At 41.6% G+C, this 24,108-nt stretch overlaps 1 protein-coding gene across 5 annotated transcripts in view; it reads left to right on the plus strand.

Moving 5' to 3' along the window:
* The first annotated feature begins 6,719 nt into the window (after positions 1-6,719).
* The window catches only part of actn1 (actinin, alpha 1), a 72,744-nt gene continuing 55,355 nt past the window's right edge, over positions 6,720-24,108 (plus strand). For 2 of the 5 annotated variants that reach the window (XM_015041586.1, XM_015041588.1), the window contains exon 1: positions 6,720-7,134. In XM_015041586.1, coding sequence (XP_014897072.1) covers positions 7,036-7,134 — 99 coding nt within the window. In that variant the 5' untranslated portion in view covers positions 6,720-7,035. The remainder of the gene's footprint in view (positions 7,135-24,108) is intronic. The other 3 variants (XM_015041585.1, XM_015041587.1, XM_015041589.1) reach the window with 2 other exon arrangements.

The raw sequence follows: 24,108 nt of genomic DNA on the forward strand, positions 1-24,108 counted from the left end.
TTTGTTTTTGTGTTCTTGATCTGCCTACAGTTACAAATCATCTCACTTGTGTTTTATTGCAACTAAAAAACTGATCTGTGACAAAAAAAAAAAAAAAAGAAAAACGTCAGTGTTTACTTACTTTGATACTCACCAACGATTTGAAATACTTAAGAAATTTTATAAAGGATTCAAGTGTTACTCCACTGAGTCTCCATGGCAACATGATCTTGATCGTAATGGAAAGTTTGTCCAGCTGTGAGGGGAAAAGAGCAGAGTGGTAGCTGATAAAATATTTCATAATTATTTGAATGTAATGTCCTCCAGGGACAAAGCAAATGATTTTAACACACTGTAGGCCAAACACTAGTGACCAGTAACATTTACTGACTGAAATATACAGAAAACAATTATTTTTACTGTAACAAAAAAAGGAATAAATGTAATTACATTTGGCCACTGGGGGGCAGTAGAAACAATATACTGTCGTGGAGATGGTTCTGAATAGTTGGATCATTGGAAATGATGCTAAAAATGAATCAATCAGAATAAAAAAAAAATAGTAGTTGTTTTTTTGTTTTGCTGAATCTCTAAAGAGTGAAGCTGGATCCATCAGATAGCGTAATTTAGAGACAAAATGAATTTTCTCCAATCTCAAATTAACATTTTTAATCTGTGCCAACTCCTCAGTGAATCTGATATGATGTGGAAAAAGTTTTATTCCCACTGGAGAAGAGTTGAGTGAATTGATGAAGATATTCCTGAGGAAAAGCACAAAGCAAATTCTGACCCATCTGGAGGTGAAGACCAGCGTTTGGCTGCCCGTTTCCTGCAGGTGATGGAATCATTCACACTGCGACGCCCAACAGGGGGATGCTTGTTCATAAAGCACATGGCGTCACTGCTGTCTGAGGGAACGGGCATTGCTGCTGATGGGTAGAAACTACACATATCGACAGCTTTGAAGATGGATAAATTTGGAAAACAACTAAAAGGAGGAGACAGAAGGACAAGTGTAGACAGAAGAAGGGAATGAAAAAAGGAAACGGGTGGATAGATATGAGAAAGAAACAAAGAGGAATGAGAAAACAAGCAAAGAAATGGGAATAGGAAAGGAAAGAATGAAGGACACAGAAGAACAGATACAAGGAAGGAGTAAAAAGACAAACTGAAACATGAAGAGGGGACAAAAGGAATGAAGAAAGTAAAATAAAACGTAAGGAAAGACATTAGGAAATGGAGGAAAATGGAAAGAAATTAGGAAACGGGAAAAACGATGAGAAACAATGAGAAACGAGTAAAAGGACATGATTTAAAAAAGTAACTTGACTCGACTGTTAGACTACGAAACTGGAAATAAGAACTACTTTCTGTATCTTCCTTTTCCTACACCTGGAATAAAAACATGACTCAAATTTCATACTTTGGTAGGAATCCTGCAGAGTTTGTGCTTGGTGAAACCAGAGGATAGGTGGGGCAGCACGGCGCTCGCCCAGGACTCACTTCTTGTTATTCATGCAATCACAGGCAACATGTAATCTGAAGGAAAAACTTCTCATCAGTCGTGTATTTTATAAATTCCTCACATTCCTTCATTTACGTGCCGAGTCAAAATAATTTCCTCATCTTATAAATATCACATATCAGCAGGAAGTAGCCTTCTTGTAGCTCTGTCATGTTGCTCTTCCCACGCCTCTACATGGTCACGTCGAGGGCGACGCAGCGTTAACGAATCTATCTTTATTTATACAGGCAAGGTTAGCCGAGGTTCTCCTCTTCCTCCACATTCCCAACTGGGAGGAGCCCAGTAGAACCACGGCCTTGGAAGGTTTTCCTCCAGAGCAGATAAACGAAACGGTGCAACGTTAACATTACTTTGAACTCTTCTGTGCATCTTCATCCTTCTATTTCAACACTGCGGCCGGCATCCTAGGAAGGGCTGATGCTGAAAAGTGGGACTGTACATGCAGAGTTCTGATGTGATCCCACGTGGCGTTTTAACCCAAACAGTGGGAACCATCGCCGCCCAGGCAGCAGTTTTCCATACATGGCTCCAGCCTTAACAGCGATTGAAGAATTCCCCTTCCGAAATGACTGGAATACCTTGGGTGGCTGCCAGAGACCAAACACGACTCGCCAGCTCTTCACATGAGCCTTCGGGGAGCGGGCAGGAGCGTTCTCTTCTTCTCCAAACGGCTCCGTTTCGGCGTTAAGAGACATGAAACCAGTCTTTGCAAAAACGGCTCAGGCTTGGATCAGATGGAGAACATATGTTACCAAAAACTTTCACAACTCGCAAAGAGTATTATTGGATTTAGGTCTGAACTTTGACTGGGCCATTTTAACACATTAGTTTGCTATGATATACTCTGTAGTTATATAGATCCAAACAAGTCTTTCTCAGCTCCTAACAGATTTTCTTTATATAATTGGGTTCATCTGTCTTTCATCACCTCTGATCAAGAAAGTCATCCCAACATCATGATACTGCCACTACCATGTTCTTTTAGTTTCCTCCAAGTAGCGTAATAAATGTTAGTTTTGTTCTAACATGACCAATTGACATTTTTTTCCTTCTTCAACATGATTGCTATTGGGGCTGGACAATAAATCAATAACAATTATATACTGTGATAGACACGTGACCTGTATCAATAGATAATATGTCTAATAGAATATTCAATAATTTCACTCAACTCTAAACCAGAAAAACCCAGCATTCTGGGAGTTATAGACAGAGGAAAAACATCAGCTAAGGCTAAGCAAAGTTGGTGGCATGGACTAACTCACTCGCTCATTGGTTACCTAGCAACAACCTGTTGAGTAAGTTGTGCAGCAGCAGTTTCAGGTTTTGCCACTGTGCCTCATAACTACTGAAATATGAACAACATGGAGTGAAAATTGCAGATAAAACAGGAAAGGTCACACCACCAGTTCGGCAGCATTTCAGATTTTTACGATAAAAAACTAATCAATTATTATTGTTATCGACTGATGTGAGACACTTGTATCGTGATACGTTTTTCAGCCATATCATATAACTTTCTTTCAACACTGGCTTTTTTTTCCTGCCACTCTTCCATTTATTGAGTATAAGACTGATAGTTGTCCAGATGGATTTACACAAGAAATTAAATTACACACACGAATGAATTTAACAGTGATTGGTCGCACTAAATTTTCTTTTGGGGATGGAGAGTAAAGTGTGGACACTTTTAATATCTTAATTTGGAACTATTTTGCAAACCATACAGCACTTTTCTGTCCTTTACAGTTTTTCACAGCTAAAATCCACAATAAAACGCATTAATATGTGCGGCTGTAATGTAGCAAAAGGTCAAGGCATTGTTCAGCCTGCAGGTAACTAGAACGAGCAATGATTTACGGGCCATCGTTTGCAGCACTGACAGGAGGAGCCTCTTCTATCATTAGGCCAGCAGGAGCTCATTTTGGCGGTTCGTATCGGGGGCTGACGACCTTTCAATTTCAGTGTTGAACTTCATATTTTATGCTTTGAATCAGTAGCTAATAGACTTTTTGCAAGTAACTTAAGCTAACCTGAATATTTACAAGCCTCCTTTTGATAGACTGAAATAACTTACCTATGTCAGCCAACTCTCTTCCATTCTTAGTGTTCTGCTCCTGAAAGATGGAGACTTGGAAAGCTTTCTTTTAGCTTCCCGTCATCTGAGGACAACACGACTCAAACGAAAAAGAAAAAACGCCCATTCCCCACCAGGAATAAGGTTTCCGCCATTGTTTTAGCGCCCCTGCTAGCTCAGCGCCCCTATGTGTCGCATATACAGTGCATAAAGTCTATCACATTTATTAGTAGCTAAGTACAGAGGAAACTTCAACGCCATAAGAGGGCCATTTTTGATATATAAAAAAACGAGGAGTAAATTTTCGCCAAAAAATCTCAGAAATTTGAGATTTTCAGAAATTTTCTGAAGTCCAAGTCAAAAAATTTCTGAGTTTGAAAAGTCAAACAAGATGTCTTTTGAAACTGATAAACTTCAAAAACAATTCTGGAATATTTCTGAGATTAATCCAAAAATTTTTTAGTTTTCTGGCGGAAATACACTCCCTTTTTTATTTTGTAATTATTATGATTTTATATCTTTAATGGTCGTAATATGTCGTCGTATTTGGGAAATAAGACACCAGAGCACCAACAATCGTTCACAACAAACGAGGAAAAATCCATTTAGCTTCCTCCGCTAACGCTCCATTAGTGTGGCTGAACACTCTTTATTCTCCTCAAGCATCATCTTTTATAAACAATTTCAATCGGAACTTAAATATTAACGCAAAGGGAGTTATTAATTTGTCAGTATGAATATTCTACATCGCCAGACAGTTTCCTGAGTGCTCCTGAATGTAACATTAATGAATCTCTTTGTTTTGCAAATGGCCGAGGGCTAATTAGCTAATGGAAGTGTGAATAATTATCACAGCGGCAAGCGGAGCTCCGCTACTTTTATTCCCTTCCATCTGCAGAGGGCTGCCGGTCTTTTCTCCGCTGCTGTTTCCTTCAGTTCGGGTCGGAACCAGGCAGGCAGTGAGCTGGCAGTCTGCTCCCCTTTCCCGTGACATCACTTTCCCAAACACTCACCACTGGAAGTTTGTCCATATATGGAAGAGCTCCACTTTCTCCTGTCAGGGCTATCCTACTTTTCTGCTCCGTGTGTGTGTGTGTGTGTGTGTGTGTGTGTGTGTGTGTGTGTGTGTGTGTGTGTGTGTGTGTGTGTAAGAGAGAGAGAGAGGGAGACATTAAGACGAAGAGTCAGCTTACCTTACCTTAATGGACTTGGCCATTTCTCCACATACTTACAATTGCTGATGTTTGACACACCTTTCTACTGTCCTATAGCCGCGTTGCCCTTTGGTGGGTTGTGAGAGCAAAACCTCTTAAGTTCACATCTCTAAAAAAACACACACAAAAAAAACAACTTCCTTCCACCTCAACAGTAGAAGAAGATAAGAATGAAACAGTCCCACAGTGGCTTTAAGCTTCTCTTTGCTTTGCCACTTTTCGGGGGGTTTTTAGGCTATTTATTAAAATTCATTTCAGATTTCTTAGGCCACGTTTTTAATATTTATCAAGCAAAAAGATTATCAGTATAAATGGTATTTTTAGGTTTGGCTGTAAAGATTTTACATTTACGCCATTTTGAAATTTCCACCTGCTGAACGCATTTAAGAAATATGGATGGAAGTTGAGATTGACCAGGGATCTTTGTGTATTCTTTTTTTCCAAAGTCACATATCTATTTTTAAAACAACAGACTAGTGGAGACTTAAAGTTCCTCCAATAAGTGTTGAACTCTTTCGCATTTTGCTGTGGAGAAACCAAAAACGTACGCGTTTTAGGAGAGTCGTATCTTTAGAACCAACACAAAATTGTGGATCTTTGCATAATTGAAAGAAAAATACTTGTTTTACAAACAAAAATCTGAAGAAGGTGGTATTTAATGATTCAATCTTCTGGATCGAAAATAATGCATTTTTATTTAAGAGCATGCTTAAATAAAAAGACGTTAGCACATGCTTAGAAGGGCCCAGTCAAAGTCTAGATCTCAGTCTAATTCACAAACATTTTAGTCTCTAGATGTGCAAAGACTGTTGTCAGATCTTCATTAAACGCAGATCCTTTAAAACAGTTTGAGTTTTTTCTGTGTTTAACTGAAAACACAACTCCATTTTGATGTGTTTTTTGGCACCAGGCTGACCCACGTCTGGATCGTTGCAATATCAGTTTGTGCAAAAATGATGTTACCCAATGATGCATAGAATGATATTCTTGTCCTTTCTTATTTCCAGCTGTTGCAAATTCAGACTTTGCATGCCAATAAGATAAGCAGCATGGTGGACGGAGTCTGTAGCCTGCAGCAGATTGTCATGCCTGACACAGATGATGATGCTCAAGGAAGTTCATGGTTTTTTTTTTTTTTTACATATTCTGCATAATAACAAGCAGCTGACAAGGAAATTAAAAAGAAAAGACCCAAAAAGAAAGGAAGGTTGCAAGACACAGAAAGTGGGAAAAAGATAGAGATAAAGACAAAGAAGGGAAAAGAGGACAAAATGGCAGATAGAAAACAGGAAGAAATAGGATGGAAAGACAACAGAATAAGTCAGAAAAAAATAAGGGAGGAAGGAATGAGGCAAAGAATTAGACACAGGAAGTGAGAAAAAGATAGACAAGAAAGAAAACAGAAAAAGTGGATATGGAAGGATGTGTAAAAAGAAGAAAGGATGGAGAAATGCATAGAAGAGAAGGAAAAGACAGGGGGATTGACAGACATGTTCTCATGGTCTCCTTTCTTTTCTTTTTCAGACCTGAAAAATAGATGGGGGGGGGTTGGGGGGGTTAAATCCCACGCTTTTCCACTCTATGTAAGAATCCTGTGGAAAACAAGAAACAGGACCCCATTAACTCAAGGACCGCCACTGTCTGGTGTTACAAACATTTCTGTCCGCCGCGTAAGCTGCTGCAGACGGTCAACAACGAGACTTTTAATCAATGTTCGTATAAAAATCGACGCCGTTTCTTTTCTCAAACCTGAATAAAGTCTTTCGTTTGGCTCAACCTGTGCATGCAACCTTGGACATAAAGCCCGGCCGCTGACAGCCACGGCATCCAATGGGAGGCCGGAGGGCGGATTCCGTCCCGAGCGTCGTCCAATCAGATTCCAGCAGCCAGTTATTGATTCCAATTTGGCTGAGGCAAAGTTTTTGCGTCTGTCGCTCCTTCGATACAAGACCTGCCTACAGCTTCCAGCGGGCTGCTCCTGCTAGGAGGGGAATACGGAGAGCAGATAGAGACAGAGGCAGAGTTGGAGGGGTGGGAGACAAAGAGAGAGAGAGAGAGAGAGAGAGAGAAAGAAGAGAGAGAGACAGAGAGAGGGAAGCCGGGGGCTGGACCGTTAATTTCATCCACACACACCGAGGAGAGTAGCCCGTATAGCCGCAGCGAAAACATCACCTCGCCCCGCTGGGACGCAAGCAGAGAGCGACCGCATCCAGCCAGCTTTCAGAAGATCCGCGGATAGTATGGAACACTATGACGGAGAGAACGACTACATGCAACAGGAAGATGACTGGGACCGGGATCTGCTCCTGGACCCAGCCTGGGAGAAACAGCAGAGAAAGGTGAGCCCGACTGACTTCCCGGTGCCTCCGCTGCGGAAGCGGGGGGTTTTATGTATGCCGTCTGCTCTGCTTCTAGTCACAATTAGACGCGGAAATGTTGTTGCCACGCAGCAGTGCGGGCACATTTCCTCTTCAGGGTGACTCAAAGTGGGCAACAGTTTAATTATGGGCCTATTAAAAAAAAAAAAAAAAAAAACACCTGCGAGACCTTATCGACTGGGTTTCTGCTCCCAAACTTTTCTCCCTCTTCCTGGAAGATTAAAATCTGTCCCGGAAGCAGCATCCTGCAGCAGGGAGGCCCACCGGCCCGAACGGGTTTGCAGAAGGGAGGTGAGCCGGGCTGCGGGGGGCGCAACAGATGTCAGCCACGCGTTGGACTGGCCACCTCCTGTCATCTGGTTTATGATGCGACTTGGATTAGGCCAAGATTAACAGCCATGAACCGTGCGCGCGCCTTTATGGAAAACCTCATTTCAAATTCAACTCGAGTCGCTTATTAGTAATTTTTTTTCTGAAAGTGCTCCACTGTCTGTTGTGCTTTGGACGTCCATATATTGTCCCAACTCTTTCCCCCACGCGCCTCACAGCTGCTACTCCCTCCCTCTCTCTCTCCCCCCGCCTCCCCACTCTTAACACAGGAGTTTGATATGAATGGTCTGTTTCGAGAAGGGGGTGTTGCATACTTTTCCTTCGCTTTGAGAAAAAAAAAGAAGGGGTGTTGGTAGAAGGAAAAACGCTGTGGAATCTGAGTAAGCGTCGCGGTTTGGGCTGGGCTTGCATGGGAGCGAGCGTGCCCAAAAATGGTAATAATCGGCCCCTCTCGCTGCACTTGGAAAAACTTTTCCCCAACTTTCTTTTTTTTCTTTTTGCTCAGTGGTAGCTCACGGCTCCCAGTTTCCTGGATTATGTCATCGGCAGGCTGCTACCGGTCCTGAGAGCAAATACAGTGGGAAGTGAGAGGGGCAAAAAGGTGGTGCATCAGGTGGACATCATCTCATTCATTGAAGCAATGGAGCTGGAGTCCAGGATCACCTGAAATACAGAGGCGGTCCTACATGACATGCGACCCTGAGCAGAATCTTATGTAAAAGCACCACTGTTGATCCCCTTTTTCTTTTTCTTTTCTTTTCTTTTTGGAGGGGTTCCATGCTTGAACGTTGGACATTCCTAAGATAGCATCACATCATCATGCATCAGTTGTGTGTACATGTAACCTGGCCCGTCCTCTCCCATGCAAATCCACTATATTCTCATCTCTCTTCAGTTCTCAGCTGGGGTTTCTCTCAGTGATCTGGATTTCTCCATTAGAATTTCAACCGGGCCAATCAGCGAACAGAGGAAGTTGCGGATGATGACGCTGATTGTTGGCGCTGTTTTGAAATTGTAGTCTGTCCATTGTATTACGTGACCGAGGCCGTAAGGTTAACAGCTGCCTTGTTCGGCTTGGCATATCTCTCTTTGCGATAGAGGAGGATGATTTTTATGGTGTAGACAATTTCTGCTAAGTGTCGAACTGGCGCATTACATGCGACACGGCCAAACGTTAGTTAAAACTTAAACAGAGTCCACGCTTCCAGGAAGCAATTGTCTCTTAAAAGTCGGCGCTCTGGACCATCTGTACGAAGCAAAGCGTAGAACCAGGGGCTGTTTTTTACTTGGCTAGCATACACGACCAGTTACATACTGTTGCACCAGTGGATGTCTTCCCTGTGCTGCTCTTGTTTGTTTTTATTATAAAACATCACCATTCCTGGGTTTCCTTGAGTTGTAGGTGCATAGCTCAGTGGTAGAGTTGGGACTGAGCTAATGGCGTCACACAACGCAGTCCTTTGATTGGGTGACAGTAAAACATTCCTTTTGTGATGAGCACAAGGTGTTGGTGCCCAACATTTGTTGTTGCAGTAGTATGATGCCACATTGGGTTGATCCAATGAAAGTGAAAGTCCAATTGGCCGTAGAACCTTTGATTTAAAAAAAGAAAAAAAAAACTTTCATGCCTTTTCAAGGCTTTCTATATGTTGACAGATCCTTCACCCCAGTGGAAGTTTTTGATATTCTACTTCTGTGACGTTGACTTGGTTAAGAAAGCTTCTGGAATGTTCTCCCAACATGTCTCCTGAAATCCTCATAGCTTTATTTTGTTTTCAAAGACATCTCTGACTTTGCAAACACAGCTTCATTAGGCTAACACAGCATGTCTATTGGTTTCCTGTTCAAGGTATCGGGAGCAGATTTTTCTCAGGGACTTCTGATGGCGATCTTTTGCTCCTGCTTTTATGTCCGTACCAGATTCTGGCCCCATAATCTGGATTTCAAAGCTACAATTGACAGTCATCGGGACCCGACATTGTTTTTCCAGTCCATTAGTGTGAAGTTCTGGTGAGCCTGGTGAATTGTAGCCTCAGTTTCTTGTCCCCTGCTGACAGGAGTGGCAACTGGTGCACCAATAGGCGCATCTTTAAGGCTCAACATGCCATACTTTCAGAGATGGGGTTGTGCGTACTTTGGTTGTGGCGATTGCTTAATTGCCGTGTAGAAATACCTTCTCCTGTGCTGACCTGCATATTTCTGCGCCTGCATGACCCTCACTGATCTAATCATCCATCAGAAAGCAGGAATGTTTCAGACATCCGCTCCGCGACGATAAAGCAGTTATGTTGAGATTCGACCATATGCACAATTACAGGCTGAGAGGGATGCACGCTGAAACACAAACCACTTAAATTCCTTCCAGGATTTGGCAGTAAGCCTTGCAACAGAGAACCTGGAAATCTTTCATGTCTGCTGAATTGTTCCCTCCTCAGTCTTTCTTTAGCTTTTCTCTTTACCTTCAGCTCCTGTTTTCTGCCCTTGAAGGTATTTTTTCCCCTCTATTCTAACAAAGCACAAGAATAGATAAGAGAAGCACATCCGGGACAATCTGTAATCAGACGTAACTGAAGGTAGCTCAGTTCTGCTTTTCTCTGTCGCCTGAAGGAAACCTCTTGAGGCGACGAGGAGACAGCGGACGGTTTACAACCAGAACAACCCTGACCGCGTTTAATGAGGTTAGAGACTTTGCTGAAATGGGGGAAGTGAACGTAAGAGAGGTGTGGATGTTCAGCCAGGGTCCGCTTCTCCAATTTTCTTGCAAAACCCCAGCATGTCGGAGTGTGCTTAAATATTTTGTGTTCCATTCAAGTCCCAACCTGCCGTGCAGGAATAAAGGCGCTGGCATCCTCTTATCTCCCGATCTTAATGTCTTTGCAGACCCCACCTACACTCCGACTTTAAAAGCACAACCTTTACATGTTTTGCTAAACCGCGTATTAGCGTCATTGATATTCAGTCTAAATGATTTACTGTTTTGTGAAGAGGTATTTGCCCACTGACTGATCCATCAAGGAGAAAATAAGTTTGGACCCACCTAGCCCTATGTGAAAAGAAATAATGAACTGTGTGTGCCAGCTCTGGCTGTTTTTGGTCACGTCGCAGACTTTGGATCATTGACCTGCTGCTTCACCTAAGTGGACCAGAGCTTCATTTCACAATCTGATGGGTGGAGAATCTCCTATTTGACAGAAGAATTACTGGTTCTGTTGGCTATGGCTAGCTGCCCAGCTCCTGAAGCAACAAAGCTGCCAGGCTAGCAAACAACCAAGTTTGACTGATAGTGTGATCTTCTTCTCCTGAAATGCTGTCCTTCTCTTTCCACAACGTTCCAGTTGCGTGTCATCACAGTGTTTTCTCAGACGGAGGTGTTCAATGGGCCCTTTGTTGTTTCTGGTCATCAGTGGTTTTCACGTTGATGCTTTCCCATGGATGCTATGTCTGCCTTTCTGTTGCATCGTTAACACCGGGTTTAACTGAGGTCTGCAGTGGTTTGGTTGTCACTGGTTCTTTCCTGACCTTCTAGACGAATCGTCGATGCGATCTCAGATAACCTTGGCAGGCCAGCCTTTCCTGTGAAGGTTTAGCTCCATGGTTTTGTTTTTTTTTTCTTTCATGAATAATTGCTCTCAATGTGTCTTCATGTCTCTTATCACATTTTTTCCTTATAGAAGTCAATTAATTTTTGTAGATTGCAGCACCCTGTTGCTTTTTGACCACTTACGGCCTACTTCATGTTGTCAGTGAGGATCTGTTGTTTCTGGCAGTAATCACTTCTGGGTGTTGCTAGTGTAAAAAAATGTGCTTCATTGCAACTTAATCGCAATTTAACAAGGTTATTTGACATATTTTTGAATAAAATAAGTTTAAAACTGCATTTTTGGATTTCCTCACGTTTTGTTTCCTGTTTAAATTAGTTTGATTTGCAGTTTTTGCTCAAGAAAGTAAGAACAGAAGCAATCTCCTCTAAGCAGGCTAACACCTTTTATGACAGTATGTATCATCATCGTCATCTTACCCCTGCAGGGTTCAATCTTTTTTTTTTTTTTTTTTTTTTTCGCCTTTTCCCAGCTGACAGGAAGCGTTCAGGTGTTAAACGCTGCTGCTAATTTGCCTGAGTTTCTCCTTATAAGGACATGAGTTTGCAGTACCTTGGAGCGTCCCTGCCTGCAAGCTTCCCGCCTCCTATTTCCCATCTCCCACACCCTTACCCTGACTTTCCAAACACTCCCAATGAATCCGCGCTGACGTCTCCCAACTCGGGCTGCGAGTCAGGTCTGAGATAAGAGTGGCTGACTTCACAAGTTCAGACCGTATCCTTTCAGAGAAAAAAGGAAGAAGAAGAAGAAGAAGAAGAAGTAGGAGGACAGCAGAAGATTTTGCTGAAAATGATCAGGCTGTTGGTCAATACCCAAAGGTCAAATTTGTCCTGACCCCACAGCCAGAGACAGGAACAAGCAGGTCTGCCTCTGGAGGAATAACAGTTCTACATTTTCAATTTTTGTGAAAAATGTTTCAAAGTAGCTCTTTTCGAATTTTACTGTTCTTTTACGGGAAACGAGGCGGGCTGCTACCAAGTTTTAAAAGGTTACTGTTGTTAAGTTGCTAACATTTTCCATCATGCTATTCTTACGGTCTGGAAGTGGTTTTGATAGGAAGCAAGAGGAAGTAGCAGGATCCTCAAGAGTCTGAATCAAGTACAGAGTAACACAGCGACGACCCACTGTGGACTGCTGGTCAGCTGGGAACAGCTGGGTCACCATAAAGACAAATCCTGCTGTTTGGAAATGTTTCACCTCTCGAACAGTACAGAGTCAGTAAATGTAGTGGATATTATTATTTTTTAGAATAAATGAAATAAACAATTGGATCATGATATACATTTATGTTGATGTTGTAATGCAGTGAAACTGCAGTGTTTTTATTCAGTGTCATCATACCTGTATACTGTACCTAGTATACAGGCCCTGTGGCATTGGGGACATGGGGGGGCATGGGGGGCATTGCCTACTCAGAGTCAGCTGCGCCCCCAGGTGTTTTCATATTTTCACCTTAAAGTGGCAAACTTTCTTTTGTTCCTATCTCGATTTGATACAGTAGGGGCTTCCGCACTTCCCATATCTGTGCCCTCTGTCAGTTTTTTCAGCTGTTATAACGGTTTACTTGTTAACAAGTCGTGAGGGTTTTTTCCAAGCCGCCTTCAAATGCAACATGAACGCCGAGACACTCGCGCTGGGTTTACACCTGTGCAGGAGCGAGGCAGACCTGCTGCTGCTGAGCAGAGCTGCACAGGTTTGTGTTTGAATTATTGCAGCAAACCAACAAAACGCAAAGAACTTTACGGTTTCCCCCCAAACTAACCGACTGAGTTGGGTAAAGCTGATGGATGCAGGTAAAGTTAGCTAAAATATGACTAGCTAATACCAGTACAGCACCTTAAGCTTGTTAACAAGTAGCCTGTAGGCTACTGGTGTTGTCTGTGTTCAAAGTGGGTAGTACTTGTTACATTCACTTGAGTAACTTTTTGGGAAAAAAGGTTCTTATAAGAGTAATTTTACTGCACTGTACCCATTTCTTTTATCAATCCATCAATCCTTCCTTCCCTCTCTCCCTCCCTCCCTCCATCTATCCATCCATCCATCCCTCCCTTAATGGGGATGGGAGGGTTGCTGGTGCCCATCTCCAGCTAACGTTCCAGAGCGAGAGGCAGGGTCCTTTTCTTTTACTTGAGTAATATTATTGCTACATTGTTTAATTTGCCCCCCCAGCCCCCACTATACTTGTCTGAAGCTGGAGCTGCTAGTATAGTTGCTATTGACAACAAGAAAAACATCCAGCAAGGAAATGGTCTGCAGAGTGGAAAACTGTTTTTACAAAGTCTGGTCTGGTGTGCTATGAATTTTTATGACTATTTTTTTTTATCTGGTTAAAAGGAATGAACAGCAAACTTGAATGTTTGAAGTATTTCCAGCTGTTGATGCCATGTCTGTAAAGCAGCGGATTGCAGGCTAGGGATCGGAGCAGATTGCCCGACTAATTAACCAGCTGAAATAAACTCTGGTAATATTCTGTACCTTGTAATTTTTGCAATCAATATATTACTTTTTCTTTTTTTTTCTTTTTTTTTTACAGCAGTGGGAATAATTGCTTCTTTTCTGTTTTAAAGTATTAGGATTTACAGGCTGTGTTGTATTATTATAAGCAACTAATATGAAAGTGGGTAATTTTTAATCTAACGCTGAATGAATTTGGACAGTAAATAGAAAAAAAACAAAACAAACAAATTTAGAAAGCTAATGGGGGCTATTTTTAAGAAATCAGACGGATATGGGAAAAAAACCAAGGTTATAGGTAAAAAAGAAAGTTGAGTTTTAGTTTCCTTGTGTTCAGGAATGTTGAAATTACATTATCAGTGTCCAGGAAACTGACTCAGCACATGAGTGACTGCGTATGACGCCTCAGCTCTAGTAAAGAGCCAGAAGGAGTTGCGTGTTTTGTCCCACAGCAGCATCTGTTTGCTAGATTGCATAATAGGATGTGTAATGTCAGCTCTGGCCGCCTCACAGCGTGCTTCCCGTCATCAAACTCCCCCCAGTTCGCCTTTCAAAAACTTATTTTCTTAACAAAAGATGAGCGTCGGAGTGACAGTGATGCCTCAGGAAACCACAGGAGTGACACAGCATTAATTTGCCTTTTTAGAAAGAGTTGTGTTTTGTACCTGAAAAGCAACTGTGATCATACAAATGTCAGCAGATAAAGACTAAAAGTTCATATGTGTAAAGTCAATGCAGTTGCTACCATCATACAGCTGATTTTAACATTTAGCTGAATAGCTACCTCAAAATTGTATTTCAAATCTAAAAGTTTCCCCACAAGATGCAGTATTTAAAGTCAAAGTATATCGGCTTGATTTTGTCCATAATGAAAATCATAACAGTTTATTGCAGTTACTCACTGATTTTCAGCCAAAACAAAAATACTAAGAAAAACAAAGGAGGTAGAAAATATAATATTTTGTAATTTGCTTGGAGTCTTAATTGAAAATCCAAATATGATTACGTTTTTGCAGCCTCAAGTGAAAGTTTTAAAAAGCATTTTGTGTTAAATATCCACACTGATATAGAAAACTGATCATGCTAGATATGAAACTTAAAAAGAACCTCACGCGTAAAATACAGATATATCATCTCTGAAGTTTTAGGTTATTCTGAGCCACGACAGCAGGATGTGGCAACCGTTTCAAAAAATGTTTGCTGCAGCTTATGAACTGCTTGTGTTGGTCAAATTCAGCGGTCCGCACAAAAGTGCATTTGGTCCACTTTTTGTTTTTGTCTATTTCTAAACACAACACAAGACGACATTGTAATTGCTTCTCTTTTTGGGGTTTTCACCAATAAACACTTCCTAAATCTCAGATTGTGACATGGCGCTGTAGTTCTCCAAGCTACAAAGCAGATGCCAGCTTCAGTAGTGTTAGCAGCTAACGATTAGCCACGAGCATCCTTACAAATAAATTGTATTTTGCCATTTTATCATCAATTCATAAAAAAAGCTGCCATACAAATGATTTAATGTGGTGTATCGTCTTCAGTTCTCTCTTTTTCAACCTGTTTTGTGGCTCTAGTGGCCCTTACCAATCAAGAAGTGGGCAGAGAGAGACGGGGCGGCCGTGCAGCGGCGGTCTTGATTTTGGAAATTGACTGACCAGTCTTCATGAACTCTGTCAGCACGGTGCAGCAAATCAAGAACTACTTCCTTTCTTTCTTATAAATAAGAGTCTCAAACTTGTGTAATGTGTGTGAAGCTTATCATATTTTCTTACCGTGAGAACTCATGTTTTTCTCATTATCAAAAGATAAACATTATCATATTTTCATTGTATCTGTTACATTGGATCTAATCTCTCCCTGGAAAACGTTAAGTATGTGACCTGTCTGGCCCTCAGATCGGTCATGATAGCTCAGACTGCTCTGTTAGCCGAGTTCTTGTATCGTCTGTCTGAGAAATGCTTCAGCCAGACTCCCAAGTTTACTGAAATACGTTCTGACACTCTTGCTGACTCCGTTGAGCATCTGCTCAAGTCATAACAGGAAGTTTTATGTGTACGGGGGTTGGATAAATATTTCTTTGAGGATGCAGAAGGGCTGTCAGTTGACTCCAAACAACCCGAAAGCTTGAAATTACCCACAAAGCTCTCTTCTACCCCGCTAGAGATGTTGTAGCTGATTAGGTTTCTCTGTTTGACTAGACAAATTCAGTGGAGATGCAAACAGCAGTTTGTGCTAATTTAAATTAAAATGATCTACAAATGGTTGCAAAAACATATTTTTATCCTTTCTGTGATCGTTAGCTATTCATAGTTTGTGCAGCGGAAGTGTCCCACTCTGTGTTTAAGGATTGGTTCACACCAGCCTTGTTTGGACAGCTTTAATCAGACTATAGTTTGTTTGTCTAGAAAGTTTGGTTCGAACTGATGTGGACCAAAAAGACGAACTCTGGCCTCTACAAACCTTTGGTTGGCAAATGCAACCAAATCAAAAGCGAGTCTAGCGCTAGCGGGACAAATGGCTCGTGGTTTGCTACTGAGGGCAAAAGTGAAATCCTACAAATGTCTGATGCCACTCCATTTTTTGTTTACATTTTGTGCTCAGTGTCTTCTTCCGAGGTATTTGTGTCATTTCCTTCAGTAGTTCTGGGTGAGGGGGAGAACAGATTTTTGAAAGGGTTTGGATCGTTTTACATAGTGCAGTGTGAAAGCTAACAGGAAGCTTTCACCAGCTGTAAGTTTTGGTCCCCAATCGAACACAGTCTGCTGGACTGTCCAGTGTGGAAACGCCCAAAGAGAACAGCTGTAGGAAAAACAGTTTGATTAGCTTCTTGTATTAGCAACTGGCATTGCTAGCGCTGCTAGCTTCCTTGCCTGAACTTATATTTCCAAAAGGTTACCAGCATTTCCAAACTTGTATGTTTCATTTCAGACGGGTTTTGAATGTTCACAGGAATAAAAGGGATCAACTTTGCTATAACAGTTCAGCCTTCCTGTTGTCTGCTGGAAGTGTTGCTCTCTCTCGATCCATTTCAACCAGACCTAATCACAAAAATGTCTTAATGCTTTCGCTCTCTCTCTCTTTTACCTCCCTGTTCTTCCTCCTTCCCTCGGTACCAATGTCCTGTTGTCACGGCAACCTGATGACTATTAGTAAGGTGCCTTTACTGATTTGAAAAAGGTCCAATTTGAGAATCTCCACCCATCACCTGTCAGGGTCTACCAAGCTGAAAATTGGACAACTTTGGTCGTCAGCCAAATTCTGTGCGTATTTCTGGAAAGACTTGAAACCGGTGGACGGTACGTGGTGAAGCAAAAGACACTGAATTGTGTCTAATCCCTGTTACATAATCCCACCCCGTCTGTTCTGGAGGGGTTTGTTCTGCTCTTGAGAGCTTGGAAAAGTAATTTCACAAGACCTTTGAATAGGACTGAATGCCCTTACTTCTCAAGCTGAAGGGAACATCGTCTCCAACTCGCTTTGCTGTCGGGTGTCTTTATCGACGGTCCGTCAGAGTCCGGCATTTTAACGTTGGGATGAAGAACAGAGGAATGCAGTGGGGTAAAAATAAATCTTAATGAATCTCAGATGATCTTCTCTAAAGATTTAGGGGATTTTAGGAAAAAATATCTTTTGACCCGATGTGGATCCTCCGTTTTTTTGTTTTTTTTCTTTCTTAATGATATTACACATCCTAGTGATTTGAGAACGCTGTCAAAAATATAAACCCCTAATTGTCTTTTTTGTCACAACATTTTCATTTGCCGTTGCTGTAATTTCCCAGCCATTGAACAGAGTCTCCTTTATGCGTCTCAGAAAGGTGAAAACTTGATCAGTGCCGAGTTTTTAGAAAAAAACCCCTCCACTGTTTGAAGAGTCAAATGTGAGCAATTATGAGCGTTCTTATCCGAGCGGCTCCAAATGCCAGGGCACTGATGCAAATTCTTGCATTGCTTATGTTCTCAGGCCGAGGCTCCAAATTTAGAAGTGATCGTGGAGCCCAGCTATATTTCATCTACTGAAGTTTTCACAGAGGGCCAGATGAAGTGGTTTGGACTGTGACACTTTCTCACAATGGATTAGAGCGTGTTGTATATTTACAAAGATCTCAGACGGGGAGGATTTTCGATTATATCTGCGTTTTAAGACCGAGGGTCAAGGTGCTTTCCCTGTGGAGGGTATGGTGCTAAAAGAGGGCCAAAAAATAAAAAAGGGTTTGGAGGGTCTCGCTCATGTTTGGTCGCACGATGTTTCCAATAGCGTGGAAACCAAAGGGCGGGCTTTGTAGGTGATCTGTCTGCATGTTTCCAAGGAATGTAACTGCACCACATGGGAAGGATGTAGTCGAGTTGTTCCACCGCTAATGCTATTAATCAAACCACATGCACTCGAGAATGCATGTGCTCACCGAGGAGCCTCTCTTTGAAGCCAAAGGACGGCGAGGGAGGGGGGAGAGGTTGTACAGTACTTGGAGAGTTGGTGAACACGTGAGTGTGCTAGCAGCTGCAGTGCGCTCCGTTATGTCTAAAGAAAGGCTTTAAGTAAACAGATACCGTGGTAAAAGCAGGCAGGCGGCACACCTTTCCATTCAGGAGCTGGATGGGTGGAGCTCAGGAAGACGCAGGAGAGGGGCAGTGAGTGGAAGAAGAGGCTCAGACAGAGGAGCTTTCAGGGCTCTGCACAAAGGAAGTGGCTTCAGGAGGCCTCTCCGTGTCGCCGTGTCAACCCGGAGTCAATAATTTAGCAACCCCATCGAGTATTGCAACCCCGGAGTATTGCGTATCGAACGCACTTCCTCTGCAGGTGTTGCCTTCATAACATGCTTGATTTGTCAATATATAGCAGCTTTACTTGTCACTTAGAAATGTATAAAATTATTCACATTATCTTGATTCATTGCTTGCCACAAATATTTAACATAAAGTTTCTTTCTCAGTTCATATTTGTCATGATGTGCACTGACCCCCCGACACACCTTTTGTATTTATTTAATTTTTTATTTTTATTATTATCATTATTTATTGTTAGATATTTTTTTTATTTTATGTATTTATTTGTTATTGTTTGTGGGAAGGTATTGGGATTATAAACAGCCTTTGTCTTAAGTATTGTTGACTTGCTTTTATCTGTTCTATATATATGTACAAAATTATAAATAAAATAATTTTAAAAAAATATATAAAATAGCAACCAGGGTTAGGCCTGTATCGTATATCATTTATCGTGATAACTTTCTTATCATAAGATTTTTAATCGTTTTCACTATAAATTCCAATTAATAATGTTTAAAAACTCCCAAAACTGTTCATATTGTTCGTATAGCTACTTATGCTACTTTGTTCAATAGAAGTGTATCAGTAAATTTTGAAAATATGCTTATTGTTTGTGCTTTAGTGACACAGGTCACATTATGTGTGATCCTAAAGAAGTTTTTTTTATCTGTTTAAGGAATGCCATCGGCACTCTAACTCTTCAACTTGTTTTACTCTTTTTTTGTTTTTATCTAAAAGCTGCGACTGGTTTGTCTGCATTGAACTTATCGGTGTATCTCTTTCCACATGAAGAAACTGTTTCCTCTTCTCTGGATGACTGCTGCTGTTGCAGAGACTCTAGAACCACAAGAGCTTTAAAGACGACAGCAGAGCGGGTTAAAGGTATTTTTATGTGGCAGAAGTCAGACGGCACGAGAAGTGTTATCATTCAGATCTTCCTGAAGCACAACCTTGAAATATTTTATCAAAAAATCTCCTGCTTGCCTCCCTGTTGTTTCTGTTTTGTTTTGTTATATGTGGGTGGAGATGGTTTTAGGTATAGCAACAACAACAACAAAAAAAAATAAGGGTTGCCTTTCTGCAGACTGAGCAAATTAAAATCCTCCAGTCTTCTGTGTTGGCGCAGAGGGTGGTGCGTGCCAATTATTTATTTTCTCATTTGCTTTGGGTCGTAAATGGACAATCACAGCATTTGAACAATGTAGACAGGATGTGTCTTACAGGTTTATTTGCACTGCGGGCAATTAAGGCTAATTCAGACAGAGTTAGCTTCACTGCAGTGAATCAGCCCGCCTAGGTTGTCACATCAAGATAAGCGGGAGCAAGTAAATAGTGGGAGGTTAAAGCGTGGCGGTGTGTGTTCCTGTGAGCTCAGAGTGACTGTAATGGTCTGTCGGGTTTGGGTTAATGGCTCTCTGGAAAACGGTGTGACGAAAATCGAGGCCAGAGGTTCTCTGCTCTGCTGCGGTAAAGCGGGACGACTATCGATCGTCTGAATTTCAGTCGGTGTCAACCATGGATCTCCTGATTCACCCGTGCTTCGGGTCAGAGTTCACACCCTGGCGGGCTGCTCGAAACACCTGCTGATGTCGGTGTGTGTGTGTGTGTGTGTGTGTGTGTGAGATGCCGTCTGCACATGTGAACTCTGCTGCAGGAGAGTAACGTCTCTCCCTGTTGGCTTCCTGCTGCAGTGACCTGTGTGCCCTCGACGTCACCTCATGTTTGACAGTAAACAGTGGCAGTCCCGTGAGCGCTCACGGCAGATCCTGTTACAGGCTGCAACAGGTACCGCCCCCTTGACAGACTGATACCTGGTCACCCCGAGCGACGGGCAGGCAGGCCTGCTGGTTGTTGCTGTGTAAGCTGGAGGCGCGGGCATGGAGAGAGACACTCCTGTGATCTGCTGCCTGGTGGATTGTTAGTCTTGCATCACATTCAGGGTTGCAGCTGCCACTTTCTGAGGGTTACACTCCTGTAACTACAGCACACATTTGTAAAACAAGAATGACAAGACATTTTACTAGTAATTTAGACTGTTTATACGGGTCTGCTGCCTGGAAACGGCCTGCGTTTTGAGCCAGGTGTAGTTGTCATTCCGGGCCACTAGCTGGCGCTGTGATTTTATAACGCCATCAAATGCGCATGTGCGTTTGACCTTTAGCATCTACCTCACTAACTTCCACTTCATAGAAAACAATAACCCGTCTCCATCTCCCATGAAAGTGCTCATCTAACACTAACACTCGTACTTCTGATCAGTGGCAGGTTAAAAACTGTGCTGAACTGAAGAGGTTAAGCAGCACAAGGCACCATGCTCTCTGTGATTATGAGAATAAACCCTACAGCTGCGCATGTTTTCACAGAAAAAAAACAGTGATGAACATAAAAACTGTCTTCTGTGGGAAGCTGCATGTTTAATGCTAATGTGGACTTGAACTTATTTTTCACCACTCTTGAGGATTCATTCCCTTTTCTTGGTTTGTCTCGATTCGATGATATGTTTCACTATTATCCCAATGCTTTATGTTCAGGCTATGCTTGTTTGAATTCCAGAATATTTTATTTTAATCTGAAAGTCTTAAACCTGCACTGGTGGCTTAAGGACCACAGGGAGGATGTAATCCTACTACCTGGAGCTGGACTCGGTCCAGGACACGTCTCTGCTTTCCTCCCAGGGTTCTTCTCTTCCTCTATGTATTGATAAACCTGTAGCTAATACAGTGATGTATCCAGCGCCTCGACTTCTGTCTTCGCTGGTTCTCATTTTTGTAACTCCGTAACTTCCAGACAGTTATTCCCGTCCATCACTACGGCTAGCTTTATTCTATCTTCTATCAGTAGACCCAAGTCAGAATGCAAACTTCATGAAATTATTTTCATGAAGTTTTGAAGAAATGACTGGTGTTCATCGCTGGACTCCATTTCTTTCTTTTCTGTTTTTTGTCTTGGTGTGTGGTAAGTGCAATGATTCAGTCAGATAAAGGTTTTATGTAACAGGTGTTTTGGAAAAAGGTTTTCTGGTGTGGTGATCAGAGTTGAATTAAAGTGTATTGTGGGGATTAGCCGCGGCAGCAGCTTGGACCGATTCCAGGGAGGGTTATTCATGACGTATGCAACATAAGCACTTTGAGGGAAGTTTCTCGCTCAAGCTAAACCAAGCCGCTGTAGCTTTCAAGATTTCACTTCTCCTTGGATTAGCTGAACTGCAGCTGATGCTCTTTTTTTGTTTTGTTTTTTTTTTTTCTTTCTTTTTTCGGCCTCTGGGACAGACTTTCAGTTTATTTCTGAAACTTTCCCGGCTTCTGTATGAGAAACTTACCTTTGTTTCAAAACGCATGCACAAAAAAATGCACACACCAACTTTATGCTTTTTATTTTCTCCTCACCAGGAAGTTATTTGACTTTCCAAAATGTACAATAAACCAGAGAGCCACATGTAAACTTATTCTTGTAAACTATTTATGTTACGAGGTGCATGTTTTAAGGTGCAAAAGCTGAGGAAGCACTAGTGGAGAACATTTGGTTTAAATATAGTGATGATGAAAGCAAAACTTAGTTAGAAGGATGCTAATTAAGTGCAAAATGACGTACAAGGTAGCAATTTTCCCCCCTAAACATTTGACTTATGTTTCGTCCAAAAATTAGTTTAACGTTCTTAGTGTTTCTGATTAATTTGTAACTATAAATAGCACAATTTTTGTAATATTCTGAGAAAACAAAGATTACGAAGATTTCACTGATCGTGTCTGAAAAGAGTCTCTGATCAGTGTAAAATAGTCCAGTCCAGGTTTGGCTTGTCGTCCATATTGTTTTCAGAATGGATGTTCTAAAAAAAAAAAAAGTAAAATTATGTCTCAATTTATAATAATTTAAAATGACGAGTTTGTTTTCTACAAATGATCAAATGCAGTGGACATAAAATAACATAAAATAGCCCTTTAAAGCAATAGAAATTGCTTTACAGCATGATCTACCTGTAGTAAGCTCATGTTAACTGTACAGTAATGGTCAACACGAGTACAATAGCCTCAACTGGACGCACGCAGTCCTGCTGATGCGAAGAGTTGCTGAAAGTCTCCTTTGTTCGAGTGCAGCGTAGCTCCTCCCAGCTCAGCACTTCCTGTGGTCAGGTGACAGTCAGCAGCGGGGAAAACGCTGCTCTGGCACAAACTGGCACCACTAGCGAGCCGGGCCGCTGCCTTCGCGTCACACGGCTGTTTTCTGGCAAACCGAGCTCCAGCTGACTCATGAGTTCTGGTTTGTGACTCTGGGCCACGTCAGACGGTTTGCTGCCACTGACGGCTCAGACGTGACTCAAGTCGTTGAGTTCTGATGACAAATCTGTTCTCGTTTGTCCAATTCCTGCCACTTTGCTGTTGCTTACGTTCTCAGACTTCAGGGTGTGTTGATTCTTCCTACTGTGCACATGCAGGGTGTCCAACCTGAGCCACAGCTTGTGTTTTGTGGATGTTTACTTGACAGAGCATCCGTTGTGCAGTCCTGCACCAAACTGCTGAACTGAGAAGATGTTCACACAACGACTGGTTGCTTTATTTGAATAGCATTTGCAGTTAAATTTGCATCCAATTTGTGTGCTGCAATATCGGAAGAAGGGCCCCATCTTCTTATCAGCCTGGTCAGGCATGTGTCAGTCGGGACACAAACCTATTTGTTTGCAGTCACACCAAATATGGAGACGTCACAGGAAAGATAAACCATTGCTGAGGCGCACTGCATAATTGGGTTTTCAGATATAAAGCTGCCGTAATTTTGTCTGCTGGTATATAAAAAAAAAAAACGTGTCTAAAAAGGATCTATAAATAAATGATGTGCATCATGAGTGTGAAGGTTATATCATTATGTTTAGCAAGAGATTTTTTGCAAATAAGCAATATGTCTAGTGTCTTTTTCTTCTGTTAGATATTGTTTTTTTTATATTATTCATCAAGCAGTGTGTGCCGTAATTGGCCAATCCCAAACAGTCACTGGCGGTCCTGTCCATCACAGCAGCAGTCCGTACCATTTAGTTATAAATTCCTCTACATGTGTAAATCTGTTGCTGTCTGGTTTTCATTTAGATTATTAATATTAATAAGAATCTTCATATTTCATTCATTTAATTTAATTTAACCGCTTAAAGATAGACTAATACAAATAAATTAGTGTGAAAAACAAAACCTGATAACTCTGGTAACTTCTGCAATAAAACAAGATCAAGAAGGTTTCAAATTTGACAAATAAAATGAGAAATTAACAGGAACTTCATTTGTAGTTATGAATGTACTTTGGATGGTTTTTATTTAATTTCTTTACTCTGCCCATCCCATAACATCGTCCCTCTCATACAGGTGACCATTACTTCAGATAGCTGGTTAGGATTCAATCATTTGATGCAGACATGCTGTTATTGGGACTTTTCACTAGTTTCCTCACTAAAGAGTTAACAATAAAGTTGTGATAAAGGATTTTCATTCTTATCTACTGCACCAGGACGGCTATGGTAGAACAGTCTGAGTTCCTCCAAATGGACAAAAATGATTAAGTATTGTTCTTTTAGAAGTAGATGCTGTAGGTCAGTGCAGACTGAGTGTGCGCATAGTGTAGCTATGATTCCATACTTTCCTTTAAGATGTCCTAAAAATCATGTGATATCACAAATATTGTGATAGCTGTAATATTGAAAAACAATATTTAGTTTTTCAAATATTGTGTGAGAAACAAAAATGCGCATAAAAATAGTTAGAATGTTCCCAAACTTTTTCTCCTGGCCCCCCTCCTCCAGTGGT

The sequence above is a fragment of the Poecilia latipinna genome, unplaced genomic scaffold, assembly GCF_001443285.1.
Source record: "Poecilia latipinna isolate Pla-1442-1.1 unplaced genomic scaffold, P_latipinna-1.0 Scaffold559, whole genome shotgun sequence".
NCBI classification, from domain to species: Eukaryota; Metazoa; Chordata; class Actinopteri; order Cyprinodontiformes; family Poeciliidae; genus Poecilia; species Poecilia latipinna.